Source organism: Bombina bombina, chromosome 1, assembly GCF_027579735.1.
Source record: "Bombina bombina isolate aBomBom1 chromosome 1, aBomBom1.pri, whole genome shotgun sequence".
Taxonomy (NCBI): Eukaryota; Metazoa; Chordata; class Amphibia; order Anura; family Bombinatoridae; genus Bombina; species Bombina bombina.
Genome location: NC_069499.1, coordinates 217,236,321 through 217,248,992, shown reverse-complemented (window position 1 = coordinate 217,248,992; position 12,672 = coordinate 217,236,321). Strand labels below are relative to the sequence as shown.

General features: G+C 39.6%; 1 protein-coding gene across 1 annotated transcript in view; it reads left to right on the top strand.

Moving 5' to 3' along the window:
- The window catches only part of PRPF39 (pre-mRNA processing factor 39), a 139,311-nt gene extending 127,016 nt beyond the window's left edge, over positions 1–12,295 (top strand). The window contains 1 exon segment of the mRNA XM_053697846.1: positions 11,389–12,295. Coding sequence (XP_053553821.1) covers positions 11,389–11,439 — 51 coding nt within the window. The 3' untranslated portion in view covers positions 11,440–12,295.
- The last annotated feature ends 377 nt before the right edge of the window (positions 12,296–12,672 follow it).

The window sequence follows — 12,672 nt, the reverse complement described above, 5'->3', positions numbered from 1 at the left end:
CAGTATTAGCCAGGCTGCCTGAATTTAGAGGAAAGCGTGATACAGAGCATACAGACGCTTTAAGGCCCATGTCTGATACTGCCTCACAATATGCAGAAGCTGAGGAAGGAGAGCTTCAGTCTGTGGGGGATATCTCTGACTCAGGGAAACCTGATTCGGATATTTCTACTTTTAAATTTAAACTTGATAACCTCCGTGTACTGCTTAGGGAGGTTTTAGCTGCTCTGAATGACTGTGACACAATTGCAGTGCCAGAGAAATTGTGTAGACTGGATAAATACTTTGCAGTGCCGGTGTGTACTGAGGTTTTTCCAATACCTAAAAGGTTTACAGAAATTATTAATAGAGTGGGATAGACCCGGTGTGTCGTTTTTCCCCCCTCCTATTTTTAGAAAAATGTTTCCCATAGACGTCACCACACGGGACTTATGGCAGACGGTCCCTAAGGTGGAAGGAGCAGTTTCTACTTTAGCAAAGCGTACTACTATCCCTGTCGAGGACAGTTGTGCTTTTTCAGATCCTATGGATAAAAAAATTAGTTACCTTAAGAAAATGTTTATTCAACAAGGTTTTATCCGGCAGCCCCTTGCATGCATTGCTCCTGTCACTGCTGCTGCGGCGTTCTGGTTTGAGTCTCTGGAAGAGGCTTTACAAGCAACGACTCCATTGGATGATATACTTAACAAGCTTAGAGCACTTAAGCTAGCTAATTCTTTTGTTTCTGATGCCATTGTTCATTTGACTAAACTAACGGCTAAGAATTCTGGATTTGCCATCCAGGCGCGCAGGGCGCTATGGCTTAAATCTTGGTCAGCTGACGTGACTTCAAAGTCTAAATTACTTAACATTCCTTTCAAGGGACAGACCCTATTCGGGCCTGGTTTGAAGGAAATTATTGCTGACATTACTGGAGGTAAAGGTCATGCCCTTCCTCAGGACAGGTCCAAATCAAGGGCCAAACAGTCTAATTTTCGTGCCTTTCGAAACTTGAAGGCAAGTGCAGCATCAACTTCCTCTGCTACAAAACAAGAGGGAACTTTTGCTCAGTCCAAGACGGCCTGGAAACCTAACCAGTCCTGGAACAAAGGCAAGCAGGCCAAAAAGCCTGCTACTGCCTCTAAGACAGCATGAAGGAACGGCCCCCTATCCGGTAACGGATCTAGTAGGGGGCAGACTTTCTCTCTTCGCCCAGGCGTGGGCAAGAGATGTTCAGGATCCCTGGGCGTTGGAGATTATATCTCAGGGGTATCTTCTGGACTTCAAGGCTTCCCCTCCACTAGGGAGATTTCACCTTTCACAATTATCTGTGAACCAGATAAAGAGAGGCATTCTTACACTGTGGGCAAGACCACCTAGTTATGGGAGTGATCCATCCAGTTCCAAAGGAGGGACAGGGATTTTACTCAAATCTGTTTGTGGTTCCCAAAAAAAGAGGGAACCTTCAGACCAATCTTGGATCTAAAGATCTTAAACAAATTCCTCAGAGTTCCATCATTCAAGATGGAAACTATTCGGACCATCCTACCTATGATCCAGGAGGGTCAATATATTACTACCGTGGATTTAAAGGATGCTTACCTTCACATTCCGATACACAAAGATCATCATCGGTTCCTAAGGTTTGCCTTTCTGGACAGGCATTACCAGTTTGTGGCTCTTCCCTTCGGGTTAGCTACAGCCCCAAGAATTTTTACAAAGGTTCTGGGGTCGCTTCTGGCAGTCCTAAGGCCGCGGGGCATAGCAGTGGCCCCTTATCTAGACGACATCCTGATACAGGCGTCAAACTTCCAAATTGCTAAGTCCCATACGGACATAGTTCTGGCATTTCTGAGGTCGCATGGGTGGAAAGTGAACGAGGGAAAGAGTTCTCTGTCCCCACTCACAAGAGTCTCCTTCCTAGGGACTCTGATAGATTCTGTAAAAATGAAAATTTACCTGACGGAGTCCAGGTTATCAAAACTTCTAAATTCTTGCCGTGTTCTCCATTCTATTCCGCGCCCTTCGGTGGCTCAGTGCATGGAGGTAATCGGCTTAATGGTAGCGGCAATGGACAGTACCGTTTTGCGCGCCTACATCTCAGACCGCTGCAACTATGCATGCTCAGTCAGTGGAATGGGGATTACACAGATTTGTCCCCTCTACTAAATCTGGATCAAGAGACCAGAGATTCTCTTCTCTGGTTGCTATTTCGGGTCCATCTGTCCAAAGGTATGACCTTTCGCAGGCCAGATTGGACAATTGTAACGACAGATGCCAGCCTTCTAGGTTGGGGTGCAGTCTGGAATTCCCTGAAGGCTCAGGGATCGTGGACTCAGGAGGAGAAACTCCTCCCAATAAATCTTCTGGAATTGAGGGCAATATTCAATGCTCTTCAAGCCTGGCCTCAGTTAGCAACACTGAGGTTCATCAGATTTCAGTCGGACAACATCACGACTGTGGCTTACATCAACCAAGGGGGAACCAGGAGTTCCCTAGCGATGTTAGAAGTCTCAAAGATAATTCGCTGGGAGGTGGATTTTCTAAGTCGTCAGACTTTTCATCCGGGGGAGTGGGAACTCCATCCGGAGGTGTTTGCTCAACTGGTCCATCGTTGGGGCAAACCAGAACTGGATCTCATGGCGTCTCGCCAGAACGCCAAGCTTCCTTGTTACGGATCCAGGTCCAGGGACCCGGGAGCAACGCTGATAGATGCTCTAGCAGCTCCTTGGTTCTTCAACCTGTCCTATGTGTTTCCACCGTTTCCTCTGCTCCCTCGACTGATTGCCAAAATCAAACAGGAGAGAGCATCGGTGATTCTGATAGCGCCTGCGTGGCCACGCAGGACCTGGTATGCAGACCTAGTGGACATGTCATCTCTTCCACCATGGACTCTGTCTCTGAGGCAGGACCTTCTAATACAAGGTCCTTTCAATCATCCAAATCTAATTTCTCTGAGACTGACTGCATGGAGATTGAACGCTTGATTCTATCAAGGCGTGGCTTCTCCGAGTCGGTCATTGATACCTTAATACAGGCTCGGAAGCCTGTAACCAGGAAAATCTACCATAAGATATGGCGTAAATATCTTTATTGGTGTGAATCAAAGAGTTACTCATGGAGTAAGGTTAGGATTCCTAGGATATTGTCCTTTCTCCAAGAGTGTTTGGACAAAGGCTTATCAGCTAGTTCTTTAAAAGGACAGATCTCTGCTCTGTCTATTCTTTTGCACAAGCGTCTGGCAGAAGTTCCAGACGTCCAGGCATTTTGTCAGGCTTTGGTTAGGATTAAGCCTGTGTTTAAAACTGTTGCACCCCCGTGGAGCTTAAACTTGGTTCTTAAAGTTCTTCAGGGAGTTCCGTTTGAACCCCTTCATTCCATTGATATTAAACTTTTATCTTGGAAAGTTTTGTTTTTGATGGCTATTTCCTCGGCTCGAAGAGTCTCTGAGTTATCTGCCTTACATTGTGATTCTCCTTATCTGATTTTTCATTCAGACAAGGTAGTTCTGCGTACCAAACCTGGGTTTTTACCTAAGGTGGTTTCTAACAGGAATATCAATCAAGAGATTGTTGTTCCATCATTGTCCTAATCCTTCAAAGAAGGAACGTCTTTTGCATAATCTGGACTAGGTCCGTGCCTTGAAGTTTTACTTACAGGCTACTAAAGATTTTCGTCAAACATCTGCCCTGTTTGTCGTTTACTCTGGACAGAGGAGAGGTCAAAAAGCTTCGGCAACCTCTCTCTCCTTTTGGCTTCGGAGCATAATACGCTTAGCCTATGAGACTGCTGGACAGCAGCCCCCTGAAAGGATTACAGCTCATTCTACTAGAGCTGTGGCTTCCACCTGGGCCTTTAAAAATGAGGCCTCTGTTGAACAGATTTGCAAGGCTGCGACTTGGTCTTCGCTTCACAACTTTTCAAAATTTTACGAATTTGACACTTTTGCTTCTTCGGAGGCTGTTTTTGGGAGACAGGTTCTTCGGGCAGTGGTTCCTTCCGCTTAATCCTGCCTTGTCCCTCCCATCATCCGTGTACTTTAGCTTTGGTATTGGTATCCCACAAGTAATGGATGATCCGTGGACTGGATACACTTAACAAGAGAAAACATAATTTATGCTTACCTGATAAATTTATTTCTCTTGTAGTGTATCCAGTCCACGGCCCGCCCTGTCCTTCTTTTAAGGCAGGTCTAAATTTTAATTAAACTACAGTCACCACTGCACCCTATGGTTTCTCCTTTCTCGTTTTGTTTCGGTCGAATGACTGGATATGGCAGTGAGGGGAGGAGCTATATAGCAGCTCTGCTGTGGGTGGTCCTCTTGCAACTTCCTGTTGGGAAGGAGAATATCCCACAAGTAATGGATGATCCGTGGACTGGATACACTACAAGAGAAATAATGTATCGGGTAAGCATAAATTTTGTTTCATGTAATTAGCAAGAGTCCATGAGCTAGTGACGTATGGGATATACATTCCTACCAGGAGGGGCAAAGTTTCCCAAACCTCAAAATGCCTATAAATACACCCCTCACCACACCCACAAATCAGTTTTACAAACTTTGCCTCCTGTGGAGGTGGTGAAGTAAGTTTGTGCTAGATTCTACGTTGATATGCGCTCCGCAGCAGGTTGGAGCCCGGTTTTCCTCTCAGCGTGCAGTGAATGTCAGAGGGATGTGAAGAGAGTATTGCCTATTTGAATTCAATGATCTCCTTCTACAGGGTCTATTTCATAGGTTCTCTGTTATCGGTCGTAGAGATTCATCTCTTACCTCCTTTTTCAGATCGACGATATACTCTTATATATATACCATTACCTCTACTGATTCTCGTTTCAGTACTGGTTTGGCTTTCTACTTCATGTAGATGAGTGTCCTGGGGTAAGTAAGTCTTATTTTCTGTGACACTCTAAGCTATGGTTGGGCACTTTTATATAAAAGTTCTAAATATATGTGTTTAAACATTTATTTGCCTTGATTCAGGATGTTCAACGTTCCTTATTTTCAGACAGTCAGTTTCATATTTGGGATAATGCATATGAATAATTCAATTTTTTCTTACCTTAAAATTTGACTTTTTTTTCCTGTGGGCTGTTAGGCTCGCGGGGGCTGAAAATGCTTCATTTTATTGCGTCATTCTTGCCGCTGACTTTCTTGGCGCAAAAATTTTCTTGTCATTTCCGGCGTCATACGTGTCGCCGGAAGTTGCGTCATTTAGCATTTAGGCGCCAAATAATGTGGGCGTTTTTTGGCGCTAAAAAATTTGAGCGTCTTTGTTGTCTCCACAATATTTAAAGTCTCATTATTTATTGCTTCTGGTTGCTAGAAGCTTGTTCATTGGCATTTTTTTCCCATTCCTGAAACTGGCATTTAAGGAATTTGATCAATTTTGCTTTGTTGTTTTTTCTATTACATATTGCAAGATGTCTCAGATGGTCTCTGAATCAGAAGCCACTTCTGGAAAAACGCTTAACTGAGTTTCAGTTCTACCAAAGCTAAGTTCATTTATTTTATATGTTATAAATGTTTATCTTTAGCTATGGTTTGTAATAAGTTATACTTTTACATGCGGAATCCATTAGTATTTATGCTTTATATATTTTCTTTTCTTACAAGAAATATTTAGAAGACTTATAAGAGATATTTTTCTGATTCTATGTTAAAGGCTTTGTCTGACTTCGTGCCTTCTAATAAAATTTTTAGGTCTTTTTCACTTCTTTAATTATTGAAGTTTCAAATGACCAACAACATACTGATTTATCCTTCTCTGATGATGATTTTTTTCTCTTTCAGAAATTTTCTTCATCAGATATTGACACTAACAAATCTACTTTTTTTTTTTATTAAAGTACATTTGTTCTTTGTTGAAAAGGTGTTGATTATTTTGGATATTAAGGTAACTAGTTCTTTAAGACTAGCTGACATTATTTCTGCCTATTTATTTCTTCTGTGTTTTCAGAGGTTTTCTTTCCAATTCCCTATACTAGGAAATGGAATAGGCTGAGAATTTTCTTTTATTCCTTCTTCAAAGGTTTTAAACTATATTCTTTGCCAGCAGTTAAACTCAATTTGGAGGGTTCTCCAATTTATTGGGGCTATCTCTAATTCTACTAATTATGCTATTGTTTCTATAGCAAAATAGTGTTTATTTTCCTTTAGATATGTGTATCTTATTTATGGAAAATTATTTAGTTTCAGGTACTTTTCTTGGTCCTGTGATTTATTTGGATATTGCAATTGCTTCATTTTCTCTGTTTACTTTAAGATCAAGTATCAGATTATGATTTATTTTTTGTTAAAGGGACAACTTTTACTAGACTAGGTGCTGTTGCATTTGTCTTGTTGTTTTGCATTTATTGATTATGCAAGTCCACTGTATTGGCTGGTCCTTTAAACTGGACTATCATGCTAATAATTTCATTTGTGTCTTCATTTTATTGAATATTTTCGCAAATGAGGGTTAATCTATGTCTTTAGCTTTTTTAGCTAGAAGAATTTTGTGATTTTTAAAAAAAAAAAAAAAAAAAAAAATCCATATTTCTTTTGTTCTAAGATAATCAATTATTTGTTTTATAATTGGATTCAATTCTTAACTGTTACTCTGGGCTTCAAGATTGAGTTCTAAGACTAAAACTTTAAGCTTATACTGGTTTGGTTGTTCTTATTTAGGAACGAATTCCTGAGTTCTTTCCCAAGTAACATGTCTATAATTGGAGTTCGAAATCAGCTCCCTAATTTTGCGATGTACGTGCCGTATTCCAGCTTGGCTGGTAAGGGGCAGGTTAAGGTTTCTTTGAAATTTATTTTGTCCAAATTTCTTTGATTTTATTCCAGTAAGGCTAACACTTTCTTTAACTGTGTTTCTGTCCTATATATTTTGGGTACTGTTGAAGCATGGCTGGGCACCCATGGGGTTCAAGCGCTGCTCAGACCTGGAATCTTCTGGGGTTTTTCTTCCAGTTCCTTTTGAGGAACTGGGTTTTGGAGTTTTATTCAAACTATTTTGCCTTTTTATGGTCATTGATAGCATTATTTGTTTTCATTAGATACAATAAATGCATATTTTCATTTTTCTGTTTTCATTCAGATTATTTTCTGAGGATGCGGAATCTCATATGATTCACTTACTCTTCAGGACATAGTTAGAGGATCTTCTTTTCAAAAGCTCTTAATTCCTCACACAAGGGTCACCTTTTTTAGGTTTCACTGTCCTTGTCTCTATCAGACAAGGGATAATGTTATTGGGTTCCGTCTATCGGTACCTTTAGTCTCTATTTCCTTCAGTTGCTATATATGCATAGATGTTTTAGGTCTTATGGCCACAGCATTGGATTCAATTCCCTTTGATCATTTTCACTAGAAAGAACCTTTCCAGTCTTTTATAAGTGTTTCTTCAAGAACATGGTTGGAGGATCAATTTACCAAAAAGTTCGTTTGATTCCTCAGACAAGGGTAACCTTTTTAGGTTTTCTGATAGATTCAGTGTTCTTGATTCTGTCTCTGACGGACAAGAGGCGTCTGAAATTGGTTTCAGCTTATCGAAACCTTCAGTCTCAATCTTTCCCTTCGGTAGCCTTATGCATGGAAATTTTAGATCTTATGACTGCTGCATTGGACGCGATCCCCTTTGCTTGTTTTCACATGCGACCTCTTCAGCTCTGTATGCTGAACCAGTGGTGCAGGGATTATACAAAGATATCTCAATATCTTTAAAACCGATTGTTCGACACTCTCTGACGTGGTGGACAGACCACCATCATTTAGTTCTGGGGGCTTCTTTTTGTTCTTCCAACCTAGACTGTGATCTCAACAGATGCAAGTCTGACAAGTTGGGGAGCTGTATGGGGGTTTCTGACAGCACAAGGGGTTTGGGAATCTCAGGAGGCGAGATTACCAATCAACATTTTTGGAACTCCGTGCAATTTTCAGAGCTCTTCAGTCGTGGCCTCTTCTAAAGAGAGAGTCGTTCATTTGTTTCTAGACGGACAATGTCACAACCGTGGCATATGTCAATCATCAAGGAGGAACTCACAGTCCTCTGGCTATGAAAGAAGTCTCTCGAATACTTGTATGGGCGGAATCCAGCTCCTGTCTAATTTCTGCGGTTCATATCCCAGGTATAGACAATTGGGAAGCGGATTATCTCAGTCGCCAAACGCTACATCCGGGCGAATGGTTTCTTCACCCAGAGGTTTTTCTTCAGATTGTTCAAATATGGGGACTTCCAGAAATAGATCTGATGGCTTCTCATCTAAACAAGAAGCTTCCCAGGTATCTGTCCAGATCCAGGGATCCTCAGGCGGAAGCAGTGGATGCATTGTCACTTCCTTGGAAGTATCATCCTGCTTATATCTTTCCGCCTTTAGTTCTTTTTCCAAGATTCTAAAGGAACGTTAGTTTATTCTGCTGGTGGCTCCAGCATGGCCTCACAGGTTTTGGTATGCGGATCTTGTCCGGATGGCCACTTGCCAACCGTGGACTCTTCCGTTAAGACCAGACCTTCTATCGCAAGGTCCTTTTTTCCATCAGGTTCTCAAATCCTTAAATTTGAAGGTATGGAGATTGAACGCTTGATTCTCAGTCATAGAGGTTTCTCTGACTCTGTGATTAATACTATGTTTCAGGCTCGTAAAACTGTATCTAGGAAGATATATTATCGAGTCTGGAAGATTTACATTTCTTGGTGTTTTTCTCATCATTTTTCTTGGCATTCTTTTAGAATTCCTAGAATTTTACAGTTCAGGATGGTTTGGATAGGTTTGTCTGCAAGTTCCTTGAAAGGTCAAATCTCTGCTCTTTCTGTTCTTTTTCACAGAAAGATTGCTTGTCTTCCTGATATTCATTGTTTTGAACAAGCTTTGGCTCGTATAAAACCTGTTGTTAAGTCAATCTCTCCTCCTTGGAGTTTGAATTTGGTTCTGGGGGCTCTTCAAGCTCCTCCGTTTGAACATATGCATTCGCTGGACATTAAATTACTTTCTTGGAAAGTTGTTTCTTTTGGCCATCTCTTCTGCTAGAAGAGTGTCTGAATTATCTGCTCTTTCTTGTGAGTCTCCTTTTCTGATTTTTCATCAGGATAAGGAGGTGTTGCGAACTTCTTTTTAAATTTTTACCTAAGGTTGTGAATTCTAACAACATTAGTAGAGAAATTGTGGTTCCTTCATTGTGTCCTAATCCTAAGAATTCTAAGGAAAAGTCGTTGCATTCTTTGGATGTAGTTAGAGCTTTGAAATATTATGTTGAAGCTACTAAGACTTTCAGAAAGACTTCTAGTCTATTTGTTATCTTTTCCGGTTCTATGAAAGGTCAGAAGGCTTCTGCCATTTCTTTGGCATCTTGGTTGAAATCTTTAATTCATCATGCTTATGTCAAGTCGGGTAAAACTCCGCCTCAAAGGATTACAGCTCATTCTACTGGGTCAGTTTCTACTTCCTGGGCGTTTAGGAATGAAGCTTCGGTTGATCAGATTTGCAAAGCAGCAACTTCGTCTTCTTTGCATACTTTTACTAAATTCTACCATTTTGATGTGTTTTCTTCTTCTGAAGCTGTTTTTGGTAGAAAAGTACTTCAGGCAGCTGTTTCAGTTTTTATTCTTCTGCTTATAATTTCAGTTTTTTTCATTATAAGATTTAAACTTTTATTTTGGATGTGGATTATTTTCAGCGGAATTGTCTGTCTTTATTTTATCCCTCCCTCTCTAGTGACTCTTGCGTGGAAGATCCACATCTTGGGTAGTCATTATCCCATACGTCACTAGCTCATGGACTCTTGCTAATTACATGAAAGAAAACATAATTTATGTAAGAACTTACCTGATAAATTCATTTCTTTCATATTAGCAAGAGTCCATGAGGCCCACCCTTTTTTGTGGTGGTTATGATTTTTTTGTATAAAGCACAATTATTCCAATTCCTTATTTTTTATGCTTTCGCACTTTTTTTCTTATCACCCCACGTCTTGGCTATGCGTTAAACTGATTTGTGGGTGTGGTGAGGGGTGTATTTATAGGCATTTTGAGGTTTGGGAAACTTTGCCCCTCCTGGTAGGAATGTATATCCCATACGTCACTAGATCATGGACTCTTGCTAATATGAAAGAAATGAATTTATCAGGTAAGTTCTTACATAAATTATGTTTTTTTGGTTGCTATTTCTTCTGCTCGCAGAGTTTCTGAGCTTTCGGCATTACAATGTGATTCTCCTTATCTTATTTTCCATTCGGATAAGGTGGTGTTACGTACCAAATCTGGTTTTCTTCCTAAAGGTTGTTTCTAACAAGAATATTAGGAAATTGTTGTTCCTTCCTTGTGTCCTAACACTTCTTCTAAGGAGCGTCTGTTAAATAATTTGGACGTAGTCCGTGCCTTGAAGTTCTACTTGCAGGCGACTAAGGATTTTCGTCAAACATCTTCGTTATTTGTTGTTTTTGCTGGGAAACGTAGGGGTCAGAAAGCTACGGCTACCTCTTTCTTTTTGGCTGAAGAGTATCATCCGTATGGCAAATGAGACTGCTGGACAGCAGCCTCCTGAACGAATTACGGCTCATTCTACTAGGCTGTGGCTTCCTCATGGGCATTTAAAAATTATGTTTCTGTTGAACAGATTTGCAAAGCTGCAACTTGGTCGTCTCTTCACACTTTTTCCAAATTTTCCAAATTTGATACTTTTGCCTCGTCTGAGGCTGCTTTTGGGAGAAAGGTTCTTCAAGCAGTGGTGCCTTCCGTTTAGGTTCCTGTCTTGTCCCTCCCTTTCATCCGTGTCCTTTAGCTTTGGTATTGTATCCCATTAGTAAGGATGAAATCCGTGGACTCATCATATCTTGTAAAAGAAAAGGAAATTTATGCTTACCTGATAAATTTATTTCTTTTACAATATGACGAGTCCACGGCCCACCCTGTCATTTTTTAAGACAGGTCTTTATTTTTGTTAAACTTCAGTCACCTCTGCACCTTAGCTTTTCCTTTCTCTTCCTAACTTCGGTCGAATGACTGGAGTGGGTGGGAAGGGAGGAGCTATATATACAGCTCTGCTGTGGTGCTCTTTGCCTCCTCCTGCTGACCAGGAGGCGTAATCCCATAAGTAAAGACGAAATCCATGGACTCGTCATATCGTAAAAGAAATTCATTTCAGGTAAGCATAAATTTCCGTTTTGCTGACTCATATATGTAGATGAGGATTATACAAATTTTGTTTAGTTTTTAGAATTATAATTTTTGCTGTCATGCATTTTTATTAACTTTGCTTACGGTAGAAGTTTAATGTTCTGTTTTGGGTATTTTTATCTTTTAATGGTAATTTTACGTAAAAAAAATATATTATAGAAAGCATGATTCCTATCTAATGTGTACACTGATATTCTGATATATGTAACTGGCATGGTTTTAATTTGTCAAACCTTTCTCTTCTCTTTGCAGTACAACTATCAGAATGCGTGGAATTTTGGACAATATTATCCTCAGACATGAATAAAACTTTCTATTCACTGTTCAATGAACTGAATTAATTTCGGGATGTTTTCCAAGAAACTGTAAAATGTGCGCTTTCCCCACTTTTGCAAAGTATATCACAGGAGTATATTTTTTATTAAAGTCAGCTGGTTATCCTGTTTTTACTTTTTCTTCTGGAAATATTTCCCTGGAATCCACCTATGGAAGATTGGAGGAACATATTTCATGCCTTTTTTTTTTTTTTTTTTTTTTTTTTTCAACTCCTGTTTATTTCCAGTTTAAACTTCAGCATGTTTTGATTATAGTTTTTGTTTTTTGAAGTTTTAAGAATTTATGATTTAGGCCAAGGTTTTGTTTCTGAATTCATTTATGGCATTAAGTTTTTATTAACACTGCTGTTTAAAAGGGAATTGCAATGGTAGCACAAATGCTTAGTTTTGTCATTTATTTTTAATCAGATGCAGGAAGTAATACTGCAAAAAATTGTCTTCATTTTGTTTTATATATATACATAAACTGGGGGATGTGCTAATTTGCTTTGAGTGCATTTTAACACAGCATGAATGCCCACTAGTAGAACTACATTTATACATAAAATGTGAAAGCCATTCAACCTTTATTGGGGAATGTCAAGCAAAAATCTCCTGCACCATCTTATGTTTTGCTTCACATTATAAAAGCAAAAATCGGAAATAAGTGGTCTTCACCACTATTTTATGTTCATGCGTGAAAAAGTGAAGATATGGCCCTACTTGCTAAATTCCCTCTAATTCTGTCCTCCCATAGTTGAGATTTTGAAAAATAATTTCTGTATTCATGTACATGTTGAGTTGTAACTTTTCATTTGTAATAAAGTTTCACTATTAATAAAGAATTGGCAGAGAAAATATATATTTTTGCTAAAATAGCTGTTCTTAAAAAAACAAAACAGTATATAAAATAGCTTTGCATAAGCAACAAATGCATGATAGACAATGCAATTGCACATAGTCTGATCTTCAAATGTGAGTAGGTTTTTGTCTAACAAATTTCAGTCTATTTCCATGCCTTGTATATCATGCGACAACCATCAGCCAATCACTAATACATAAACGTATATTCTGAATTCTTTCACATGCTTCTGAATCATGACTTGAGTACCCCTTTAAATAAAACTCTTCTTTTTAATGACACGATGAGTCCACGGATCATCTTAATTATTATTGGGTATAGCACTCCTGCCCTGTAGGAGGCGGCAAAGAGCACCACAGA